The sequence below is a fragment of the Labrus bergylta genome, chromosome 12 (assembly GCF_963930695.1).
Source record: "Labrus bergylta chromosome 12, fLabBer1.1, whole genome shotgun sequence".
Taxonomy (NCBI): domain Eukaryota; kingdom Metazoa; phylum Chordata; class Actinopteri; order Labriformes; family Labridae; genus Labrus; species Labrus bergylta.
In genome coordinates, this window is record NC_089206.1 from 24,250,634 (window position 1) to 24,274,756 (window position 24,123).

Genomic DNA, 24,123 nt, shown 5'->3' on the forward strand with positions numbered 1-24,123 from the left:
ACAGCTGAAGTTTTAGAGATTTTGTGGAATTCTTTTTTTATTTTTACTTTTAAGGAGCCAAAGAGAAAGAAACCGGACAGGACTGAACAGAAAGAGGGCAAAGAAGAGAGTCCTTTTCCCACCTGTCAGATCCTTTGACTGTCGGGCAGTAAGGGTTTCTCTGCAAACAGTCAATACAGGATGAGACGTGCAGAGTTAAAGGATTCATGTCTAGTGGGCACTTATCCACCACCAAGCTGGATAATATTGAGTATACAGCTTCTCATTTAATGTGAATGACACCTACCCTCTTGGGAACCCAGGGCTAAGGATCCAGAAGCTACAGGCCGTAACCCTCCAACTCAGACCGAGCTCCCAAACCAGACAGCAGATAATTGCATCCTCTCTCATTTGAAAGTCACATTAAAGGAGCTGATAATGGAGTTCTGGCTCAGAGAAAAAAAGGAGATCACTGGAGCGCACAACAGATCCGTCTTTGGCCAGGGGAGGAAATTGGTATCTGCTTGATTCATAGCTATGCCGACAAAAGATTTTCTCCCCATTGACGTGCATTGTTAATGGTGTGATGCTTTTGAAAAGGGCCAAACTACCTGCTTCTTGCTGAAAAGGGCTTCAGTGTGCAGACAAAAGGGTCCTTGGCTGATGAGAACGACACAGCTCATAGGAGAATGTGTAATTCATGCGGTAGCACGCAGTGTGATTGGAGCACCGAGAAAAATGTCCTGCCTAACGTTGTAGATGTGACAAAGGTCCAGTAAGACATGCATTCATATGGACTCAGGCAAACCGGTTATCTTTGTAGTGGACCAGAGCAGGATAGCGAAATGAGGTGAAGCCAAGAGAAGATTAGCAATGGCAACAATAGACTACATTTCTTTTCAAAGGTATATAATGTTTTTGAGAACCTCTGCAACAGAATTTACAATTGTTGGGTAGCTTCCTTAGCAAAGGAGAAAATACATTGTTCAAAATGGACAACAAATAGCTGCAATTTTTACACTCCTGGTACTCCATTAGATTGTTTGTTTTCGCCTTTGCCTTTCAGAAGATGTCTAATATCAAAAAAAGCAAGCAACAAAGTACAATATGAGACCCCATTGAACTTTAAATCGCAGGAATGGATTTGTTTATAAAATATGGCCATTTTACCAATCCCCCAACAGTTTTCAATACAGCAGCTGGTTTGGTCTGCTTGTGCTGCTGTGAATGGTATGATTGGAAGATGATGCAAACAAGGCAACAGCATCAAAACCATTTGAAAAGGTCAATTTACTTCCAAGCTCCTCAAGCAAAGGTTGTTAGGACAACATAATGCACCAACCCCCAGGTTTGTCTGACAGTCCGTTGTGTTCCACTGTTTACCATATCACACCATAACAGTAGCATCATTTGTGCATTGTATTGCATCCTTGGCTTGCTGGTGCTTGTTTACCTTTCAGTAAGAGAAAGTCTGGATCAGTTAATGAGATCCCAGAGGAAACCTCCAGTGAGCAGGTCACAGACTGGTTGCAAGCACCAGAGCCTTCATATCCCCCAACATGCATGACCTCTCACCTCACCTCTACCCTTATCCTTGCCACATAATCTTGTGTCTAAAGATTAAGTTTAAAGCCTCACTTGAGAGTTGATACCACACACAGTCACCCACTGTGGTATGCATTTGAACACACATGCACTCACTAGTTAAGGACTAATTGAGTGATAGATAGCCTCAGTGATTAAGAGTATCAAGCGGTGCCATTGAAGAAACAAGCTAAACTTTCCCTTTCCATTATATGAAAAAGAAAAAGTGTCAATGAAATATGAAATATGTTGTTGCAAAGGGACATTTTTTAAAATTCTGTTTCACAATATGTTGCATTTTTTTAATGAAGCATTTGAATAAAAGTCTGCAGCTTCAGGTGGAATCGCAGCCTAAGGGAAGTTGTTGTAACAAGAAGCACAGTGACAAGGGAGTGATTAGTGAGGAAATAGATTTTTCTTTTTTCATCTGTGGTATTTGTGATTCGGGCACTTAAAGCTCCACCACTCAATACTCTACTATTACCAATGGATCCAGTGTCAATGAAACATGTTCCTCAGGGTGACTAATTGTCCAACCATTCTCACACCTCAAGTGAGGGCCATAACAGAGCTTAAAGGAAGGTAAAGAGATACCTTTTGCTTATTTGTTATGCATTGACGGCTGTTTGTTTCGGATGGAATTGACTAACATGCTAGCCTTAAGGCAATTTGAAATTTTAATCAGCCAATCTGGCTTGTAATAGCAGTAAAAGCTGAAACGTTCCAACATTCAAAATGGCGTCATTCTGTTCAGAATCACAGTACGTTTGGACAGTGTTACAGAGACCTAGATGTAGGAATATTAGCACCCGTAACTGACCCAGCTTAATGGAATTCAGTCATCAATAATTTTGCTTTTCACACCTGTTTTTCCTACTTATACTTATCATGATTTTGGATTTTAAAATCCTGAACGAGGAATGCATTTTTAACGCGTTGTGGAGTTCCTCTGGTCAAAAGCGGCCGTAAAATTCAGTGCAGAGCTCTAACTTTGAATCTGAACGTTAAACATTAAAGAAAAAAATCTCTCTCTGGAAATGAACTCTTCAAACTGAAACATTGGTGACCATGACTTACACAATCCACACGCATGCAATCATTTTATGATGAATGAGAAATCATTTAAAAGCTGCAAGTCTGTTCATGGTGCCATAGTTTGTCTTTTCTCTGCCAGCAGCTTACCACAGAGGTGTTGTTCCATGATAAATTTACAGTGGCAGCCTTAATTATACTACAGCATATTACACACATACGGTATGTATGACATGAGGCCAGTCATTCATTCTGTCTGCAAGTATAAGTATTAAGCATATACTGAAGAAAGCAAAGTGATTCCAATCTCAACATTTGAAAGATAACTTCCATACATGCAACAGGTGGACAGAGTCACAGCCGGCTGGATGTATCCTCAAACAGATGACATACTTAATAAAGCCGTCCTATGCATTGTTAAATCAGACACACACACTGACCCAGACACACTCAGACACTTTTGTTTGGACAAAGACCTCCTGGGGGTGTACTTCAATGGTTTGTGTGTTTGTCTAAAAGTGAGTTAATGCGTGATAAAGACAAAGGGAAAAAATAAGTCTTCAGATATTATGCAGTCTTAAAAATTAACCGTTAAACAAACTGTGCAGCAGCAGGGTTTAAATTCAAGTCTCTCCTCTTGCCTCAGAGTTGACCAGGTTACAACATTTAGCCAAATCACAAGACAATGAAGGACAGTTGGGTGCACTTACCTGCAATTATATATTTGTGAGCTTCAGTAGGCAAGAGAGAAAGACAGAAGAAAGAAAAAGATAGTTAGTGAAAGTAGATTTTCAATAAGCACAAAAAACACATATGACTGAGTAACCAGTGATGGGTGACTGACAGGAGAGAGAGATGTTGGAGGTTGATGAGGAGAGATGAGTTCAAATCATGAAACAAGTTTTTTATTACAGTTATAACCTGTCTGTGTCACTGGCGAAAAATATGCATGTAAATAGAAAAAAGGACAAACAACCAATCACCTCCATCTTCCCTGAAGTACATTTTGAATTGAAAACAGTAAAAAGCCAATAGCCTAAAGCCCACAACGAACAAAGAATAACAACTACAGGGATTGTGTTCCTATAAACAGAACCACACACACGTACCAGAGAAATACAAAAACAATCTCCTCTGTCTCACACACACACACACACACACGCACGCACGCACACACACACACACACACACACACACACACACACACACACACACACACACACACACACACACACACACAAACAGGCGAGTCAATCTGCTGTTTGTCCAGCTGATGCAGATTGATGGTGAGCTGTGTTGACAAAGCATACGAGAGGCTCATCTATAAAAGATGGACTGTGCCTGGTAGAAACTGTGAGCGAGAGGGGAAAAACACAGAAATCACTGAGTTTCCTCGATTGATTATTAACCAGGAACACCTGGAGACACCCTGTGTGTCCTGCTGGGAAAGAAACCAGGATAATTTAATACAGAAATGAATAATGGAATCAAATTGTATTTTTGTACTTTGTAAGGTGACATATATATACCCACTGTTTTTAGGATTTTGAAAATGGTAGCAACACAAAACACCTGTGAAGGTGCACCGGTGGCTTAGTCTTTAGTTCGCCTCTAGTAGATAGAGTAGCTATCAGGAGTGTTCGTATTTAATTGTGACTTACCAACAACAGACTTTATAAAATAGTGAGCTCAGTCATGATGTCATCTACTGGACTACCGTTTGGAAGCCTTGAGGGTTTTTGGAGCCGAAATTTGCCAAAACAAGATGATGGAGCAAGCAATTAAAGCACATGCTGAATAATCAAAGTAACACGCCCCAGGCTACTTCTTCAGCTGGTTAACAAGCTTAAACAAAAAACAAGGTGTCTTGAGCACAGTTACTAATTACTGATACCAACACGTACAGTTTAACTGTTTGTTTCTGTTAGATAGTTTTCTAAAGATAAATGTGGAGGCACAATTAAAATTGTTTGATATAAAGGCAAACCTTCCAGCAAGAATAATGGAAAAGGATGCAAAAAAAAACCCATGGAGTAGTACAAAGAGAGTCACTTTCAAACTGTATTTAACAAAAAACATACAGTATACCTCATAGCTAACCCAGTGTGCTGTTGTTGGACCAGTTAAACTATCTGGAAGCTAGTTAGCTAGTTAGCTAATAAGGCTAACGTTGACCTCAAGCTAAAGTTATTCGAGAGTGGAAGTGGCATTTCATCCTTTTTGTGTTTATCTAATGCAAAATAAGGCTGCTTAGCTTAGCTTAGCAACTGCAAAACTCTTAACTCGTGTGTATCACTTTAGTGGAATATAAAAAAGTAAAAGTCTCAACTTTAACACATCATTGCTTTCAAGGCATCTGTTTAAAGCTGTTTTTAAATAGATATTTTTGCATTTATTTGATGTTATACGGTAATTATTCTGTCAGGCCTGAATCATGTCATTAAGCAGACTTTTATTTACAAGCTTGAAGAGCTATTCATCCATGAAAACATGAAAAAAATGACCCTCCATGAGTGTTAAGTATTGTGTCGCAGCGGGAAGTTTCATTATCCTCACAAAACTAATCTACTGTGAAACAACCCCTTTCACTTATTCAAGCTGATCAAAATGGCGACCACCATTAAGCGTTATTCAACCACCGCCCGAATAGCAGTTAACTATTTTAAAAAAATCCTGTATTTGTTCCGTACAATAACCTCACATCCCGACTAAACAGGTGTTTTGATGGGTTTTGTCCCGAGGCTGGTATTAGCTGAGTGTCAGCTCTCCTCCTCTGCTCCACCCTCTTGCATTTCTCCCGTCCTGCTTTCTCTGGACTGGCCTTGATCCTCATTATTCTACACTGGGGTCTTTGGGGGGAGCAAATGGTCTATTATCCAAAGATGGAGCTTAAGACAACTTAAAGCTCTGGAGGAGTGGCTATTTATATGGGTTGAAAGACAGAGAGAGAAGGAGGGAGTGTGTGTCTGGCCTGGCGTTCCCATATCACTTAGGCTAATGTGATTAAGGGTGAGCGAGTGGGGGAGTTCATTTAGCTCGGAGTATGTTGGTTCTTAGTGATTCATGTCAGGGAGAATCTAGGGGGGAGAGGGGGAGATGTGGCCGGTCACAGGACTTCCTAAAACACCCACGTACACTTATTCACGATCAAAAAAGAATGTGGTGTGTCAGTGCGAGCTCACTTTTTGTAATGCCTGAACCAAAATGAGCATATGAATGCACACGAACAAATGCCCTCTTCTAACCAAGGAGAGAAGATTGTTTCCTTTATCAAGCGCGATCTCACTTTCATTTTTCTTCATTTAGCTATCAAACCTGTACACTTTGATGCAGCTCCAACCCCTTTGAGCCTGATCTGAGGATTCAGGAGAGCTTATGACTAATTGAGTCTTTGTTGTTTGTTCCATGAGAGAAAAAGGGGGACCATATCAGAGAGTCTTTTCACCATATAAGTAGATGCAAATACCCATAACTTCTATTGAGATTATGTTATTCATATTTTATGGAAACAGGTGTCTTCCAATCTCATATATGTCATCCAGATCTGAATTTTTCCTCAACTTCAGATGTTCTCAAATATGACTATGCAATGATGCAGGGCTGTAATTAATATCCCAGACAAAACCAACTTTCTCAACAGAAATCAGTGCTTCTTGCTGCTCTAAAAAAAATTGCTTCACTGTCACCAGGAACTAGATCCTTTCTGCTGCCATGGATTTACAAAGGTTACCCCCAGTGTAGACCTGATTTAGGAAACTGTATCATGTAATAAGAGAAACAGCGTAACTGCACTGTTGGTTAAAACTTGTACTGTTAGCTTAAACTACACAAGCAGATTCTGATTTAAAAGTTTTCCTCCATGCATCAGCAACTACAAGGATGTCCACGAGGGCTAAGATCTGAAATGCTGCTAACATTAGCAGAGCCTGTTCTTTAGTTCTGTGCTTTTTTAGGGTAGGATTTCTTCGCTGTTTGATGTAAGACGTTTTTTTATGGGACTCAAATTGTCTGCAGAAATGTCAGCCTCTCCAAAAACAAAAAGACCAAGTTAATGAAACCTGTGAATTTGTGATGTGATGTAATTCAATGTAATAAAGGTTAACTGTAACTGAGGCTTAGTGTTGCAATTGTTTAAGAGGTAACATGGCAGACAGCAGTGTGTGTCTGAATAGGGCCTCAACCATGGCAGATGGACCCATTGGATTCTGAATGGCTTTTATCTTTTCTGGTTGCCACCCACACATATTTTACAGACAGACCCAGCATGTCAATGGCACTCTAAAAAAAAAAAAGGAAAAACCTTCTACCCGAATCAAAATATTGTCAGAAGGGATTTTTTTTTAAGTGTTTGAATACATAAAGTGGCACTATATAAAAAAAAAAGATGCAGTCCCAACTATTAGCACTTCTACATAAAACAGCATCAAACTACATCATGCACCTTGTGTGCAGCTTACTGCTTTTAACTGTACAGTTGAATACTCTTGACACACTGGAAGACCCCTTCAAGATTTTAGTGTGTATGTAAGAGCAGAAGGGGGTCTTTGTTTGCAACTCGGTCGATTCTGAGTCCCCTCTACCCTCTAAGAATACTGTCCCCTCTACAAAGGATGCCCCCCCCCAAAAAAGGATTTTACAGACAGGAAGAAAAATGTGTCATCCCTCCCTCCCCCTCTGTGGCTCTATTGTACACTTTTAAATACCTCCCTCTGTCTGCACATTGGTCAAGGCTTTGAGGAGGAAACTGAGTGTTTGCAGAACAGTGGTAAGTCAGTCTGCAATAATCAACCTGCTTTAAATGCTGAATAACTGAATCATAATTACACTGGTGTGCTGGGCCCTGTCTCCAGCAGTAATTCTGTTTCCTGGACAAAAAAATATTTGCAGAGTTGACCAGTTTTCCACACTGTCCTCCTGACATTACCAGAGCTGGACATCACCATGTCAAATAAAAGCAGCCCTTTCAGATTCATGATTAAAATAAAAGGATGTATGGGAGCTTCAGACAGCATGAGTGAGTCTGGACTTGAGAGTCTTTAGGTCATGCTCAAACGGGGGCCAAGAACTGGGGAAGGGGTGAGAATTCCTGCTAACTTGGACCAACTACAGCATTTTCTCACACACAGGACACAGGGTTGTAAAAAGTCCTATCAGTTTCCAGCTGTGAGGTGTATACAACCCTTTCACCATTCCCTCCTTTTCTCCAACACTTGAATAAATAGCAGCTGAGAAACTGGCCGGAGGGTGAGACTGGAAAAACAGGAGGGAAGGATCCCTTTTGGAACTTGTTTACCTCACGCAGAACATCCCTCATGTCGCCCCAATTTGATCAGCCTTGGCAAACTTTGCCAAAAAAACAAAACAAAAAAAAACTGCTGTCCAGAGGAGAAAGCACAGCTTTGGCCGCTTACCTTCCTTCTGGTGGGTTCGCCTCAGCTGAGGAGTAATGAGGCTTGAGTTTCTGAGGCTGTGCTGAATGAGTTTCAACACCTCTGCATGTCCTCACGCTGGCATCATTTGTATTTTCCCCCATTTTCTAGATATAACAGAGGAGGTGTGTTGGATCAGGGTGTCAAGCATGTAAGCGTGTCACCCTGCAAGAGACATAGATTAGTGCGTCTATAAAGAATCTTAATCTCAGAGCACAGCGGCCACTTAAATTTGGTAATGAGCCATTTGCATATGCATCTCGGTGGCATTTTGATTACATATAAGAGAATATAGAAATGCAAAGAAGGTTTCCTTGCACTCAAGAAGAGTCTTTTCACAATAGCGTAATTTCACGGCAGGCAAATCTGCATCTCCTCTGTGGGCCTGGGCCTGCCTTGATTAATTTAGCGTGAGGAAGAGATTAAAACCCCCGACACAGACACAGAGATAGACAGTGACTGACAGAGAAAGACACAGCTGTAATGACAACAAATTGTCACTGCTATGTGCAGGATGATTTTGTCTGGTTTGGTCGGTCAAACGCAGAATCAAGTCTCTCCACAAGTCTTAAAGGCTCATGTCTTATTGAGGGTCTCCCTTATTTTGACAGGGTGGCTATGAAAGCTTCCTCCACTCTGTCTCCATGCACGCCCTGCAACAGTTTGACCCTGTTGAAAAGTCAAAGGTGGGAGCTGCCGTGATATGAAACGGCGCCATGTTAGCACTCCTCCACTGTGGTCCATTTACACCGAACCCTGAAGTTGATGACATTACGGGAGGCGTGAGGCTGGCGCCCCCCGACGTTCCTGAAATTCCAACTGCTGCAAGAGACCACTGTTTCTCTTCAAAGCCCCACACTGTACAGCCTTATGGTGTGTGGAGCCACAGGTTTACACACAAATCTTTACATACAAAATCTGAAAACCAATCCATTACCGACACATTTGTTCAACTGGTAGACTCCAATCAATAATTTAAATCAATTGAGGGAGCAATATGTAAGATATCTCCTGAATTAAATCATAAAATGACAAGAAAACTGGTTCAGATATAACTGATTCTACATGACCTAAGAAGCCACTAATAAGCTCAAAGACCAGTAATGTGGTAAAGCTAGGATAAATAATGGAGAAGCTTTTGAAAAATGGAGATGAGTTAGAAAGCAGGAAGGTTTCAAGACAAATGCAGATATGGCTAAACACTGAAGCTTCCCTGTCCGTAACATGACAACTCTACGGATGGGGGGGCAGCTCTGTCCAATGTTTTGAATTTGGACTACAGTATCAGTTTTAAACGCAACGTGTCAGAGTAGCATTCTTCTCCTTTACATTGTCTGACACAGAAACAGGTAATTAATTACATAAGCAATACTTAATCACAAGATCTTGATTATTGGTTAAACGTTTATTGCAGAGAGTGAAGATTTTGGGTGAATATCCTCTAATCCTCTTTGAATCCTCACCAGGTGTCAAAAAGTTGCAGAGCAGGCATTTTCAAAGTTAGTTCCAAAGAGAAAGTGAAACATGGCGGTAAAAGGACACTAGAACGTTTCTGAAAAGTGCTGAGTCATATTAAACTCGTCAAGTGTCCCCCTATGGCAGCTCAGCAATGAAGCCTTTCTCCCAGACGCATCCATCAAACGGATCAGGATCATGAGTCCACTGCTAAATGCCAACTTGGCATGGCTGAGCTTTCCAATGGGTTTGCTGAGTAATTCAAGCAAGCAATTAATGTCTGCGTTCTCAAAGTCAAAAGAGACACAGGGAAATGAAAGTACTGAAGCCATCCATAAAGCAATGAGTCCAGTCATGCTTCCTGATGACATCACTGAATGCTGAGCCCGACCCCCATCCTTTAGTATACGATGTCCCATCCTTCAACGCCTTCGCCCCTTAGATAATATCCACCCCCATCAGAAACCCAGCCATCCCCCTTTTAGCCTAATAGGCTGATGCATTAATGGCTCCAGCAGCTCTCGCTATTAGAGGAAATGGCTTTTAATTCAGCCAATTAACAAGCTCGTAAATTCATCAGCGGAGCGAGAAATCTGTAGAATTAGCGAGTGAGAGTGAGGGAAAATGAGGGGAATGACCATCAGCTATTTCATGATGCACTACAGGTGGATAATTATCAACAACAACAAAACACACACACACACATAAAAAGAGGATCAGTACCACGAGTATAAATCAAACAACCAATCATAAGAGTTGAGAAGCATACCTGATGACGCAGCAGGCTGAGGTTATTGGCTCACAGGCAGAGGACGTGCAGAGGACAGTAACAGAGAAGTCCTTGGCTGCTGACAGGCACTCGGCCGACGAGGGATATTATAATATATTGATTCACGTCTGCCTACTAGCGCAGAGGTCTACGAGATCAGTGTGCGGCTTAATGAAGAAGCTGCCTGGTGTCTTTAAGAGGCAAATATCTGATATATATATATATGACAGTCCAGTGAGGATTTTTACTGAAGCAAGTTGGACAGGAAAGTAAATCAAACCCAAACTGAAGACATTTTGCTTCTAAGAAACTGGAGATAAGATAATGGAGGGTCGAGAGAAAGGAATTCAGCATTCATAACTACTATCATATTCTGTGAAATATTGTTTTTATTTGCCTAGCACACTGTTCTGCAAAGGGTAGAGGCTATGCATCACTTATTTAAGGATGCAGGTTTAAAATGCATGATTAACATGTCTGCATCAGTTTTCTATCATTCAACTGGTTCCAGGTTTTCACAAGACGTCAATCAGTGAAAAGAAGTCAGTTTGATCTGTGGGAAGAGGACTTTTCTGATGTTTTGGACACACATTTGGCTACATTTATTAAAACAATAGTGCATTTTTTTACTTTGGTGACCCTTGAAAAACTCTTAACTGCTACCATTTACCCTTAAAGACAATTCTTCTTATTTTCAAAACACTCCTGAAATGAGCATTTTATACTAGCTAATAATTTATTTTATTTGCACCTGCAGTTCTTGACTCCTTCATATGTTTAGCCAGGACCTCTTAACCGCTTACATGGGGGTTAAATGAATGTCGATGTGAATCCTCTACAAAATCTAGCAACAAGTAGAATACAGAATAAAAAATTAATTGGTTGCGAGTTAGGACGGATGAATGGATAACAATACCTCAACCAGGCTTGCTCAAACTTGGGGGTCCAGTCACCCTTATGGGGTCGCTTGTACTTCAAAATGGGGTTGCCTGAATTTTGTATTTATTGATCAATAAAAAGGATATTGTATATTTAAATATATTGAACACAGTCTACTATGGGCCATACCCAATGCCAAAACAAGAAACCTACAGAGTCCCTGTCTGTCTGTCAACCACTGTGCAGTCATCTCAGCCTTTCTAAATCTGGGAGCTAAACGTCACAAACTAGTTTTGTGTCTGGAAAAAACATACAGTCATTATGTAATGCATCTTTGACATTTACAAATGTTGACAAGATTACTCATTAAATTCCAATCCAGGATACATTTGTAAACCTAACAGAGGATTTTTAATTCCTGTAGGATCTGTAATTAACACTTCTAGAGAAACTCTGCACAAGAATGTATGCAATGTTAACAAAGACATTATCCAAATTGAACTCCATTTAATGGCAGGTGTTGTTTCGACTTTAAATGAATGCACCCCGGCTCTGTCCGCAGCCCGAGCGACACATCATTAATATCCATAAACGTCAGGGTCTGTAGTCGCAGGACATTGTCTCTCTATTCTGCTCTGGAAAAACAAAACGGGACGTGGACAAAGCTGCCGTTTCTGTCTTGTGTGGGCCGAGATAAAGCGCCCAGTGAAAAGGTTGCCATCCATCTTCATCCGACTGGCATGTGCTTTAGTTACTTCCGCCCTCAATGTAGCCAGTGTCTTTCGCTGCTCTCCTCGTGCGTGTGTGAGTGTGTGTAAGTATGTGTGTGTGGTGTCAGTGGCATTGAGGTTAATGAAGTGCATCCACCTCTCTTCCTCCCCAAAAATAAAACAAGACTTCATTAAGAAGTCACTGCCTGTCTGTCATGGCAAAACATGCATGGATGCAAAACACACACAGGGACACCTGAGGGTGGCAATTAAAGCTGTACACACACAACAGTCATAGAGATGCCTACACAGAGACACAGATGTTCCACACATTTCCTTTACTAAAGCAGATATTAAAAAGGTTCCTGGTGAGCTAACTGAACACCTTCAGGGTGTGTTGATTAAGCTTTAAATCCTGTGAATTCTAGGACTTTTTCTGTCAGGATTTCAACTCCAGTTGGGGTATTTTCAATGCCTATTCTTCAGTGGTCATGTCTTTGGTACGCATTGAAAATCAGAGTAGGAGGAACCATGCTGCAGCGGTGATATCAGCGTGATGTCTTGACGTCCTGCATCTCTTCCCCTCTCCCTCATCACAGTCTTTCTCTCGCCCCCCCTGTCGTCTCACCTCTCTCCAGCCCTTCCCTTTCCTCTCTCCTTCCTTTCATCTCAACCTCCCACGCATTCCAGGTCACCGGGGAAGCAATCGTCTTAAGTGTTCTGGCTGACAATGAGAGCTGATGAGAAACCATTCCTGAGAGTTGTTGGCTGGCTAAGGTAAGCTCCTGAGCCACGCTTGCGCTGCATACAAATGTAGGAAAGCTCATCTGTCTTCTCTTCTCTGACACCTTTTTTCTAGTTTCTACCTAATTATAAAAGTATGCACAAGACAAACAAGACATACTTGCTCCCATTAAAACCCAGGTGCATTTACAACAAAGAGGAGGCAATTTGATTACTTAAAGACATTTTATTTATAAGGGAAAAAATGGAAAACCCTGAAAACCTCAAATTTGCTGGAATTGGTGCGGGATAATCCCAGTTTAATCCAAAAAGGACACATGGGTGAAGGTCAGGGTCTATGTCAACATACAGTACATAACTCCCTTTAATCTCTCTCCAGCCCCTTTTTGAAGAGCAGCTTTTTACTCTTGATAGAGACTATTAGCCCCAAAGGCAACACATCGCTGACTCAGCACGCTTTGCCCATAATCCTCTGAGCCATTTCATCTCAAATGAAGAGCAACAGAGGTTACCGCAAGGAGAAGACTCAACTCAACCCAATCGGAGAAGACGGGGGAGGGAACTTTTCATCAGGAGCTGCTGAGTTTGATGGTTCTGATGATTGATTTGTTTGATTTTTAACATCAACAGTCTCCATTCATCTGTCAAAACCAGCTGTCGGAATTCTCAAACTACCACAAGCAGGAATCTGAAGCCCCCCGAAAACAGCTCTGAACATGACTTCATCCGCAGACAAGTCCCTGCACGGCCCAGAGCCCTGCACGCTGAAGAAAGCAGCAACATGACGCGTGAATAATAACTGTGCTCAGCAGAGGATGTGACACGCTTCAAACAAATGACACGTATGACAGATTGACGATTCCTCACGACTGTTACTTGAAGAACTTATGGAAAGTTGATGCCGGAACAGAATATTAATCTTGGCAGAGCTTCCTCTCGCTCTGACATGTATCATTAAACAGACATTAAGTGTCAGCAGACAGATTGACAACAGTAACAAATAAATGTTTTTTTTTCCCACAGATCCTTTTTTGCACTGTCAAAACTGGATTTTTTTTTTTGCCTTTATTTAGAGATGGGACAGTGGACAGAGTAAGAAATCAGAGAGAGAGAGGGAGAGAGAGAGAGAGAGAGAGGGAGAGAGAGAGAGCGAGAGAGGGGAATGACATGCGGGAAAGGAGCCAAAGGTCTGATTTGAACCCGGGCTGCCCGTCTGGAGGACTATAGCCTCCTTACATGGGTCGCTCACTAACAACTAGGCTACCAGCCCAGAAATAAATTAGATTTTTACAAACAAGAGTGTTAGTCATCTTTTTATAAAGACAATATTACAAAAAGTAGAGCATGAAATCACATAAAACAAATTAGATGTGTTTCTCTGCAAGCTTACTTGTGTCGAGCACTCTCTATAATCCGGGACATAGTCTTTAGAATAAGAAGCACTGCTGCATATAGACAAACTGTAAATGTAGGTGAACATCAGAGAGTGACACCATCAGCAGTTTGTGATTACAAGAACAACCGAGAAAGGGCTCAGCGTCTTTGGGCAGGAGTAAAATCAAGAAAGGCATTGCTCACAACCACCTGCATGGTTGAGATCCTGCTCATGGAGGACCAAGACCACAGGATGTAAATAAAAATGTATGTCAGCTAAACTGTCTCCATGACAACTGAGGAAACACTCAATATTTGTGGGCCCATTTTTGCCTTTATTTGATAAAACAGCTGAAGAGAGAGAGGAAATGTTGGGAGAAGAGAGAGTCAAGCAGCAAAAGTCCGAGGTCAGAGTCAAACCTATGGCCGCTGCGATGAGGACTTTAGCCTCTGTACACGGGGGCGAGCAACATAACCACTAGGCTATCCAGCACCAAAACTGAGAAGACTGTTAACCCTGTTGAAAGGAGATACAATAAAAAAGCACAAACTATGAAGCTGAATTATTTTTGTTTCTTATCAACCGTTTTTTATTCTCTCATAACAGATGTTACTTGGCGTGAGACAGCTGTCTACTAATGTTCAGAGTTGAATATGTGCAAAAATAATTGGTTAGGATTTGGGGATCAGGGATCGACTTGTTCAGTGGTGTATGAGGAACTATTGTTGTAAGCTAATGTGAGTTGCTGCCTTGATTTGATCAGAAGAAAAACAAGGCTTCTAATCCTTCCACTGCTGGCTGCTCAGTTACCAGAGCAGCTTATTACTGGCTGGATCATTAGCTGGCTTTGACCATTTCATTCTGACCTTACCCAAGCTTTATTTTCTCTTTATGGGAACAAAATATTGAAACTTTCTGATGCACGTCTTCACCACAGACATCATTTCAGGCTTTCAAGCCAGAAGCTGCTTTCAAATCCCCCCAAACAAAATGTCAGTTTGGAAAAAGCAGGTCTGGAAAAATTAAACCTGTCTCCCCACCTGATTTGAGGACTCCAGAATCAGACCGATCTATTAGCAAACATGATTGGGGGTGGGGGGTGGGGTGTTATAATTAGCTTAATTGGCTCTGAGTGGATTTAATAACATCACAGAAAAGTCATGTCACGAACCACTAATTAAGTGCTGTAATCAACATGTTGCCTCGTATAGAGAGGTATGCCTGAGGGCGGGAAAGAGGAGTGTGTGTGTGTGTGTGTGTGTGTGTGTGTGTGTGTGTGTGTGTGTGTGTGCAAGTACTTGTAGCTCTGTGAGTGTTAGCATTTGTGTGCTTGTGTGTTCACATGTTGTGTGAGTGCCTCCCTTGACTCTGTTATCACGGGCTGGGTGCAGGTGTGCAGGCAGACACCATCTGATGTAGCCGCACAGATCCACTGAGGCTGAAAGCCCGGGGACGTTTCATTTCAGAGAGGATGTGCTCTGTCAGGATAATGTGTACGTGCATGTGTATTAGCATGTGCGTGTGTGGGTGGTGCTAATAGTCCTCGGATTGGTGAGTTTCTTGTCATTTTACAATTTCTGTAGAGTAGAGCCACTGTGTATTCTCACCCTGCAAATGATACTTATTTTCATTCAAGGTAAAAGATGTGTCTTAGTTCATAAATTCATTCATAAATTCATTATGTGCGTTTTTTAAAAGAGCACATTTCAGCATTATAAAGTAAATTGAGAATGAGGTTTGAACCCAGATTATAATGAAACTTTATCGTACATCAAACGTCTCCAGTCTATAAACTAACTGCCTTCATCAACTCCTCATTAAAAAACAAAACACTACAATGAATGAGCTTCATAGGTATCCTTAAAAGGCAGTGATGGTGGTAGTAAAAAAGCTGGTCTCTGGCCAGACCTGCACACAGACCACAGACTCATTTAACATTCATTAGCTTTAAAACATATCCAGTCAGCAACAGATGGTCCAGGAAGAGCAGAAATCCACTTTTCTATGTTGGCTACATTTTAAAGCAACACACACACACACACACACACACACACACACACACACACACACACACACACACACACACACACACACACACACACACACACACACACACACCTGTTACTGCTCAGGCCTCATTGAAGCCCTTTTGGGCTTTGTAGACTTAAAATTGAAATCTCTGAATTTTCACACCATATCCAATGTATGCTTTTATAAACATTTTTAAAGTAGGTGGGATTGGGCTGTCATAAACTTTACAGCAGACAGTCGTTAACACCTCTCTTTTTGTAGCCCTTTCACAAGCCGCCATGTGGACATGTTACTGGTGTCTCATGAGAAGTGTCTTCTCACATTGTAACTGCTATTTTTTGGACACCATAAAATATGATTCAATGTTTAAAAAAAGATAGGATGTTGTTTTCACAAAATGTTCTTTTCTTTTATTAAATTGCGAGACAAAAACTACATTTCCCATAATTCACTGGCCACAGGTCAAACTCACTGTGTCACTGGAAAGGGGGGCTTTGGCAGCAAAAGTCTGCTCCAGAGATATGCTTCAATTAATAATGACAGGAGTTAGAGGAGGTACGTGCAAAGATGGCAGGGGTGTGTGTGTTTGTGTGGGTGCACATATTGGATGAGGGCATTGACCTCGCAGAACTCCCAACACACTGACAAAAAAAAACAGGCCAGTGAGTCTCTGTGCCCCAGTATTTTTGGGCTTCCTTCCAGTTTTACCGCCAGAAGCTTGCGCCCATCTGCGGGGCGCTCTGAGCACCCAACAATGGCAACCTATGTTCCCACAGGGACAGCAAGGGGGATGTCACTACAAGGGCCCTGCTCCCTAGTCACACACACACAAACACACAACAACAGCCTAGCTGGCATGACAGGATCCACATGGAAAACGATCTGCTTGCACGTTTTTGTGTGTGCATGTAATACGTTTCCATCCTGCTGTAAACTCTCTCAATGTGGTGCAGAAAAAAAACAGTCAATGAGTAAAACAGAGCAGAGCCACAAAAACACGCACTCACACCTTCCAACACACCCACTTTTTCACGAGGTGAGGCCTGTTTTATAGACTAACCACAGACAACAACAGCATTGTAACCACTGCTGGTGTTTAGTGTGGAGTTGTAGCGAGCAGGACGCTCAGGTTCTCCATTATGCTCACGTCTCTGACTCCACAGCAGACATAAAGCAAAGTGAAAGCAGAGCGCCGTCAGACTCAGAAAAAGGAGAGGAATTCATGTCAGGATAGCTCTGCTGCAGCCATCTGGTTTAGCCGTTCTGTGAGTTGGAGGGTTAGGTTACATACTAAGTGTCCACAGGGGGGGACAATGGAGGAATTACAATCCATCTATCTGCTAAAACAAAAAGAGACAGGCCGACATGAAGAGCAGACAGCATGTGAAGAGGACTTAAAACACAACGATGAAGATATATAATTCCCCAAGAATTATGGGATTCTTGGGGGTTTTGCTCAGGACCTGTCCCATATCATCCAGGGAACATGTCTTATTCAAGGACACTTCAGCAGGTTGTAAGTTTGATGACAGGAAGATTTAAAACCTTGGACATCCGCCTAAAAGCTCTTCATGACACGCCATTAGCACTAAGTATTTAAGCACAACCAAAGAGTTTCAACAACCTTGAATTCTCTATATGGTGACAGCGATGGCAGGTTAGAGCAGAAATCATGTTCTATAGGGAAAGTTAGCAGTATGAAACTTTTAACAGCAGCACTTTCCATCTGAAGGCTTTTACAAGCATCAACCTACTTTAGAAAAATGTGAGCACGACTCCGGCCAACATAAATGCAGAACGTTTTACATTCAAGTTGGGAGTCATTTGTAGGGTCATTGATGGACTGCATGCACTCTGCAAACACTGAAGTGTCACATCACCGTTTAGACTATAGGTCCTAATAAAGGAGTGTTTTATAAACTCCTACATTTGAAGTTGGTATTAGGGGGGAGTAGGTGAAGTCAGCTTGCAGAATCTACATTTGTCATATATTTCAAACATTTGAAATCAGTCTTGAACTTTTATAATAATGTCAAAACCTTTTTGGAGATGATCCAAGGCAGTAATCTTTGAAAATAAAAGGGGGAAAACAGTACAGTAATCCAATTTGGACACAAGAACAAACTCCAATAAAAGAAGATAAATGGAACTGGGGCTAAATTGACTTAACCAAATCTACAGATGGAGAAGAGTTTCATCTAATCCACATTAGGTACATTTCATTCCACCTGACTTAAAGGCTCAGTTTGCTCATAAAACAGTGGCCTATACAGCGATGACAGAGCCTCTGATAGCTGTTCTTATGCTAACTGCTCTGAGCTAACTGTTTGAACGTTGAAGTGCTAAAAAAAAAAAGAAAAAGCAGCGCCAATTAAAGGGGGCCTAATCTACAAGTTTCAAGTTCTGTGTTTCCTTTCAGGAATTCCACTGAAGGAACCTACTATTATTTACAGTAAAGAAATATATTGTATAATAGTGCACTCCCTGAGTTAGGCCTCACTTTGAGACAGACCAGGTCTAATTATGTGTCTTCAGGACCCCTCCTTAACAGCCTGGTGTTGTCTGAAAAGGGTGAGCAGAAGAAGCGGCACTCAGGAAAAGTGGAACAAAACAATACTCAAAAATCACAACAGATCCCCTTTGAACAGAGCACAAGAAGCACAACATAGAGCTCAGGCTGTTGGAAACTTTAACAGATAAGTACAAAAAAACATTCACTTAATGAGGCTCTTGTGAAAAATATCTATGAATCAGGGAAGTTAGGATTCCTTCTCCGGGCATCATATAACATGGCATTCATTTTTAGGATATTTCAGTCAATACACAAATGGTGGACAGACTAACTGACAGAGTGACTATCATTGCCACACCTTGAGTTTTCTATAAGCACGGCAAAATATGGCAATAAAGCTTTTAAGGTTAAAAAAAAAAAGCGAGCTAGCAATAAAGGCTGACATATTTTTCAAATGCCTCCTAATGATGCGTCAGCTTCTCCCTGCTGATTACAGAGCATTCATGTAATGCTGTCACTCACTGTTCCACAATAAAAGAGTGAGGGTGATGTGGAGGACGTAGAGGGATCACATTGCCTGTTGCTGATGAAAACCTCACAGGATAAGTACAAAATTGAGACACAATCTTTAGTTACAAAGAAAAAACAAAGGCCAAGTAAGTGTCATCGTGTCACTGCAGCCGAGTTAATTATGCAATCTCATCATGTTGAACTGATGCATTATGGGAGTTAAAATTAAAAACTCTAATCTCTTATCAGCAATGACTTTCCTCCTATAAAAAGTGCTGATCTGACTGCTGCTGTTAAAGTCACATCTTTGGTTGAAAAGAAGAAGAAAAGAAAAAGATGGCGTATGAGAGACTGAAATCTGCGTCCATGTCCAAGTGATTAGCTGTGAAGCTACGCTCATTAGGCAAATGATGATTATTGGCTGCTCATTATTAGACTATTACAGCATCATTAAAATGACATTATGAGCCGATTTTGTGCCTAATGCGCTAACACAAACACTTCAGCGCCACACGTGGGTACATTTCTGCCCATCGGATTCCTTAGATCCAGAGACATCGACACACAGTCAGTCACGCACTCAGACACACACTCACAGAAAGAGAGAGAGAGAGAGAGAGGAATGCAGGTGCAAGCTGACACAGGACCAGCCTCTGGCGAGTATGAACTTGTCTCATCTCAATATGTCTCTGCCTCTAAGAGCTGCACCATTCCTACCTGACATCTCTACTCTTTGCTTAGGTGTGCCTTTCATTCCCTATTCTCCACTGACACACACACGCGCACACACACACACACACACGCACGCACGCACACACACACACACACACATACACACACACACACTTTGAAGCTTTGAAGTCTGTGCAGTACATCGTTTTCTCATTTTGCCATGAACCGAGGAAGGGGCTCTGGGAAAATGCCGCAGAAGACCCATGTCGGAAGTCACCCATACTGTGTGTGTGTGTGTGTGTGTGTGTGTGTGTGTGTCTCTCAGGAGGGCCGGTCATTATGAGTGAATGGGCAGGATGGGACTCGAGCGGTCACGTGGAGGGGCTCAAGTTGCACACGCACAGCCTCACACAGAGTCCCACACACATACCCGTGGAGTAGGTGGGTGTCCCGGTGCCTGTCACTGTGTGGGATCCCCCTGCACCGCACTGGTACGGAGGCATGCAGCATTTTACACACATGCATGCACACAAACACACAGGCAGTCATGTCAGTGGCATGGTTGCATGCAGGGATTAACACAAGAACACACGCAAGTTTTTTCTCTCTGATCTGAATTCAACACATGACAGCCGTACAATTAGTTACATTATTTAATATTTCAGAAATGACTGTTGATGAATTAAAGGGGATATTGCAGACTATGATTTTGCAGGGCATCAAAAGTGTGCAGTCATTTTGTCCCAAAGAAACTGCTTAACTGCTCTCAGCATTCCAGGGAAAAGAGTGATGCACAAAGGTAGATCAAGACATGAAAAACTCACAAAAAGACTTCCCTCACAAGTTACTGTCTTCCCAGGAAGTTATAAGAAAACCTTGTGGAAATCTTAAATACATGTATACCATGTCTCGGGTGAGATTTCACGGATGGTTCTGGATTAATTGAAAAGCAGCTGAATTAAGAGGACAGAACAAAGAGCAGCGTAGATACAAATCTGCGCTGCTCTAGCTCTCTGTGTCGGGGGCGGCAGAGGTCTGAAGCTCCAAGAGGAATATTTGGAATTCCTCCCTCAGATGGCACGTTCTTAATCTCATTATCTGAGAGGATATGAAATCTGCATTCCTCCTCATGCACACACACACACACATCAAACAGATCAGTGTGCTGGTTTAATGTCAGAGGGACCCTGCTGAGTGTGACCATCCGCCTTGTGGTGGTGTTGTGGCTTTACACACAGAAATATGCAACACAAAAAGAGCATCTCAAAAACAGACAGACCTCGCCTCAGCGAAAAGTAACCCAAAGAAGAAAAAAAGTAAACTTGATGCTGGAAAACTTGTGTGGACAGATGAAGAGGCCCTTGAAAGTGCTTCCTCCTTCAAACACGCGGCGTTAATGGAAGGATAGGGGTGCAGCACTGAATGACAAGAGGACCTCCCACTTAAACAGGCACCGTGATGAGGCGTGACCACTCCTGACAGGTGTTTTGTCTCACTCAGAGCGGCGTGATGTGGCCATTGTGGCGGCCACTTCCCCTGAAAGGCCCAAAGAAATCCCACACCAAACAGAGGGGAAGAGCTTGGCATGCTGCAGCGAACGTAGAAGGTTCTGCCTCTTCAAACCGGAGCTTACATAAAACCGGACATCAATCAAAAAGCCGGTGTGACAACGGCGAGGTATGAGCACGGCTGATAAGAGGCAACATCAAACAATCAGAGACACTTATTCTGCTGCTCGTCTGTTCAATGCAGTTTTTGTACTTCTTATGGTTTTAGGTGTGTTTGGTCTTAAAAGCTGGTTCTTTTCACAAGGCAGGAATTTAATCATCAGAAATCTTCTCTGAGCCACAAAGAGACGGCATTAAAATCCTATTACGATGCACAAAGCCTCCACTGTTTCTCCGTAATGCTACAGAGTACTTACATGCTAATGCTAACTAGCACAAGCGCTGCCTCCGTTAATCAAAGGCTGCAGTGAAATCCTTCAGAGGAGAAATAGTTCTGTGTGTTTCTTGGTAACTTTTTGGATTTTATTTTGTGTGTGAAGTGCCGACAGCAGGTGAAAAACTCAAATGCAGCCTGGTGGACTGGTGCATTCAATGATTCATTGTACAAGAAAGGCCTACAGGCAGGCAAACCAGTAACAGGTAAAAGGCAAGTAGGCAGTATGATCAGAGTACAAGAGCACAAAGTCCATAGTCAAAATAAAGAGGAGGTGTATATGGAAAGAGGCTGATGAGGGCTGAAGAGATAAGAGCAGGGAAAGTTGTGCGATTGCTGGACAGGACGTCAGTTCAGGGCACCATTGCAGAAGACCAAAAGTCTCCATGTCTTATTAACCCCAAGTACACAACTCGTGCAAATTAGCCCTCAAGCTGCTTTTCTTGCTCTTCTTTTGCAAATAAGCACACTTCCACATTGCACCTTTACTTATTTCCACTCAAAATTGTATTTTTGTATGAGCTCTTGATTTTGACACTGATGTTGTCCTTAAATATTGTGTCATTAGGATTATGTATTTGTTTTATCATATCTAATTTCAACTGTGTATGATTTTACTGTTGATGTTGTCCTTGTGCATTGTGTCATTTTGTGTGTCCCTGCAGAAAATGGAGATTCCCTTTGTGTGACGTTAATGGTCATCTCAATCTGAATCTAATATAAAGTGGTAGTCAGGGGACACACACTAGAGACGGTGCAAAATAGCACATTTCTATGTGTAAACACACTATTGCTGCCTTAGAGAATACATTATCAGAAACAGGTAGAGTCCAATTACATAAGACTAGCTCTCCAGTGCACTCCAGATGAACAGCTTGACATTTGAATGACACAATTTCATTAAGGACGCCAACCGACTGCTGTCTGAATCTTTGGCTTTCTATTTCAGACAGCTTTATCCCTCATAAAATGTGTACTTTTGAATAGACTTTGTAATGCTTTAAATGCCACCGAGCCTTCAAGTCCAGGCATCTTAGTTTTGTAATCTACTTTGGTGGAATTGTTGGACCTGGAGGGAGAGGGGCTCGGCTGGGATTGCGTTAACAGGAAGGGAAGGGCTCTGAGTGGGGAAGACATGAAAGGACGACTCCGTCATCTGGGAGCTTTAATGACAGACTGTGCAGCCTTGTTTTGACTGAAGAGTTCTTTTAATATGCATGACAAAAGACGTCCTTCTGGGACCTTCCCTGGCAACAGCACCAAGTCCCCTGACAAACTTCTGTTGTCTCTGCCGCTGATCGTCATGGTGTCATTATCAGTGCTGGTTAGCTTTCCATGACAGCATGAAGGCGTCAAATTGAGCAAAACCTTTTACTACGGATAGGGAGCAATGCTCTCCTTACACAATGAGTTCAAAACTACAGGGCAGACAGTTCAGCTGCTGGCCCTACTAAAATGAAGCAGTGGGTTTTTTACTCACTAAACTACTCTACTTGAATTGTTAAGAGCTTCTCACTCCTCTTCCATCTCCTTGTCTGTTCTGCCCCCTCTCACACAAGAGCCCCCTAACTGGATACATAACTCTCCATGTCCCTGTGAGTGCTGTTGTGAAGATTATCAAGCACAAACAAAGTAGTCAGAACAGGACAGTGCACTCTCATTTGGCAACCTCTTGAAAAGTCGGAACATCTTTGTCAAAACACAGAGTTACAGTGCCATAAATCATTCAACAACTTTCCACTACTTCACTTTAAGTACCATGAATGGGCTCATCTTCAATGCATAATCATGTCAAATTCATGGGGGCTGATGACTACATGTGGAATGGTATTTCCCTAAGTGGGCCAGACATCTTCCATAAGTCTAGGTGGTGTTTCCTTGAAAAAACAATGCTCAGGAAAGGGACGATTAAAAAAGGCATAATGTACTGGGAATTGTTTGTTCATTCCATTGTACCTGCTTTGAATTAACAAGCGGAGGCTGAAGTTATGAGATATTATAGTAGAAGTTAAAATGTAGAAAGTCCAGAGAACTGAGCTAAACTTTGACCCACTGTACTTTCCATAGTTGTTCATGCACTTTAAAGTAAGGGATAGTTAGCAAAATATTGGTATTGTTTCAGTGTTACCTCCAAATGTAGGGGTTTAAGTAACATGGCATGACTCTTTTCAAGCAGTCTGAACATCAGGGCATTAATATTCTTTGCCATATCAGACTTGGTTGAGGTGATTTCTTTGGGTGTCTCACGGTTTGATTCGATTTCGATTCTTGTTGTCACAATTCCATTTAGAAAAGAGTTTCCGTTCAAAACGATTCTGGATTCATTGATACATGGATTCAAAGTTTATTTATGAATTGGAACATACTTCAGGATCTACTCCAGTCATCTGTGAGACTGGCTGAATTCCTTACTGCTTCATTTGGCATTCTACTGAGTTAAAGAGCTAGCCTTAGTACATAGCAGGGAGTGACTGATTAGCCTAAAAAAAAAAATCGATTTT

General features: G+C 41.9%; 1 protein-coding gene across 9 annotated transcripts in view; it reads right to left on the reverse strand.

The window, feature by feature from the left end:
* Positions 1-24,123, reverse strand: part of agrn (agrin) — a 285,753-nt gene that overhangs the window by 213,643 nt on the left and 47,987 nt on the right. For 7 of the 9 annotated variants that reach the window (XM_065961337.1, XM_065961338.1, XM_065961334.1 and 4 more), the window contains exon 3: positions 3,306-3,326. The exons of the other annotated variants lie outside the window; for them this stretch is intronic. In XM_065961337.1, coding sequence (XP_065817409.1) covers positions 3,306-3,326 — 21 coding nt within the window. The remainder of the gene's footprint in view (positions 1-3,305; positions 3,327-24,123) is intronic. 9 annotated transcript variants of the gene reach the window in all.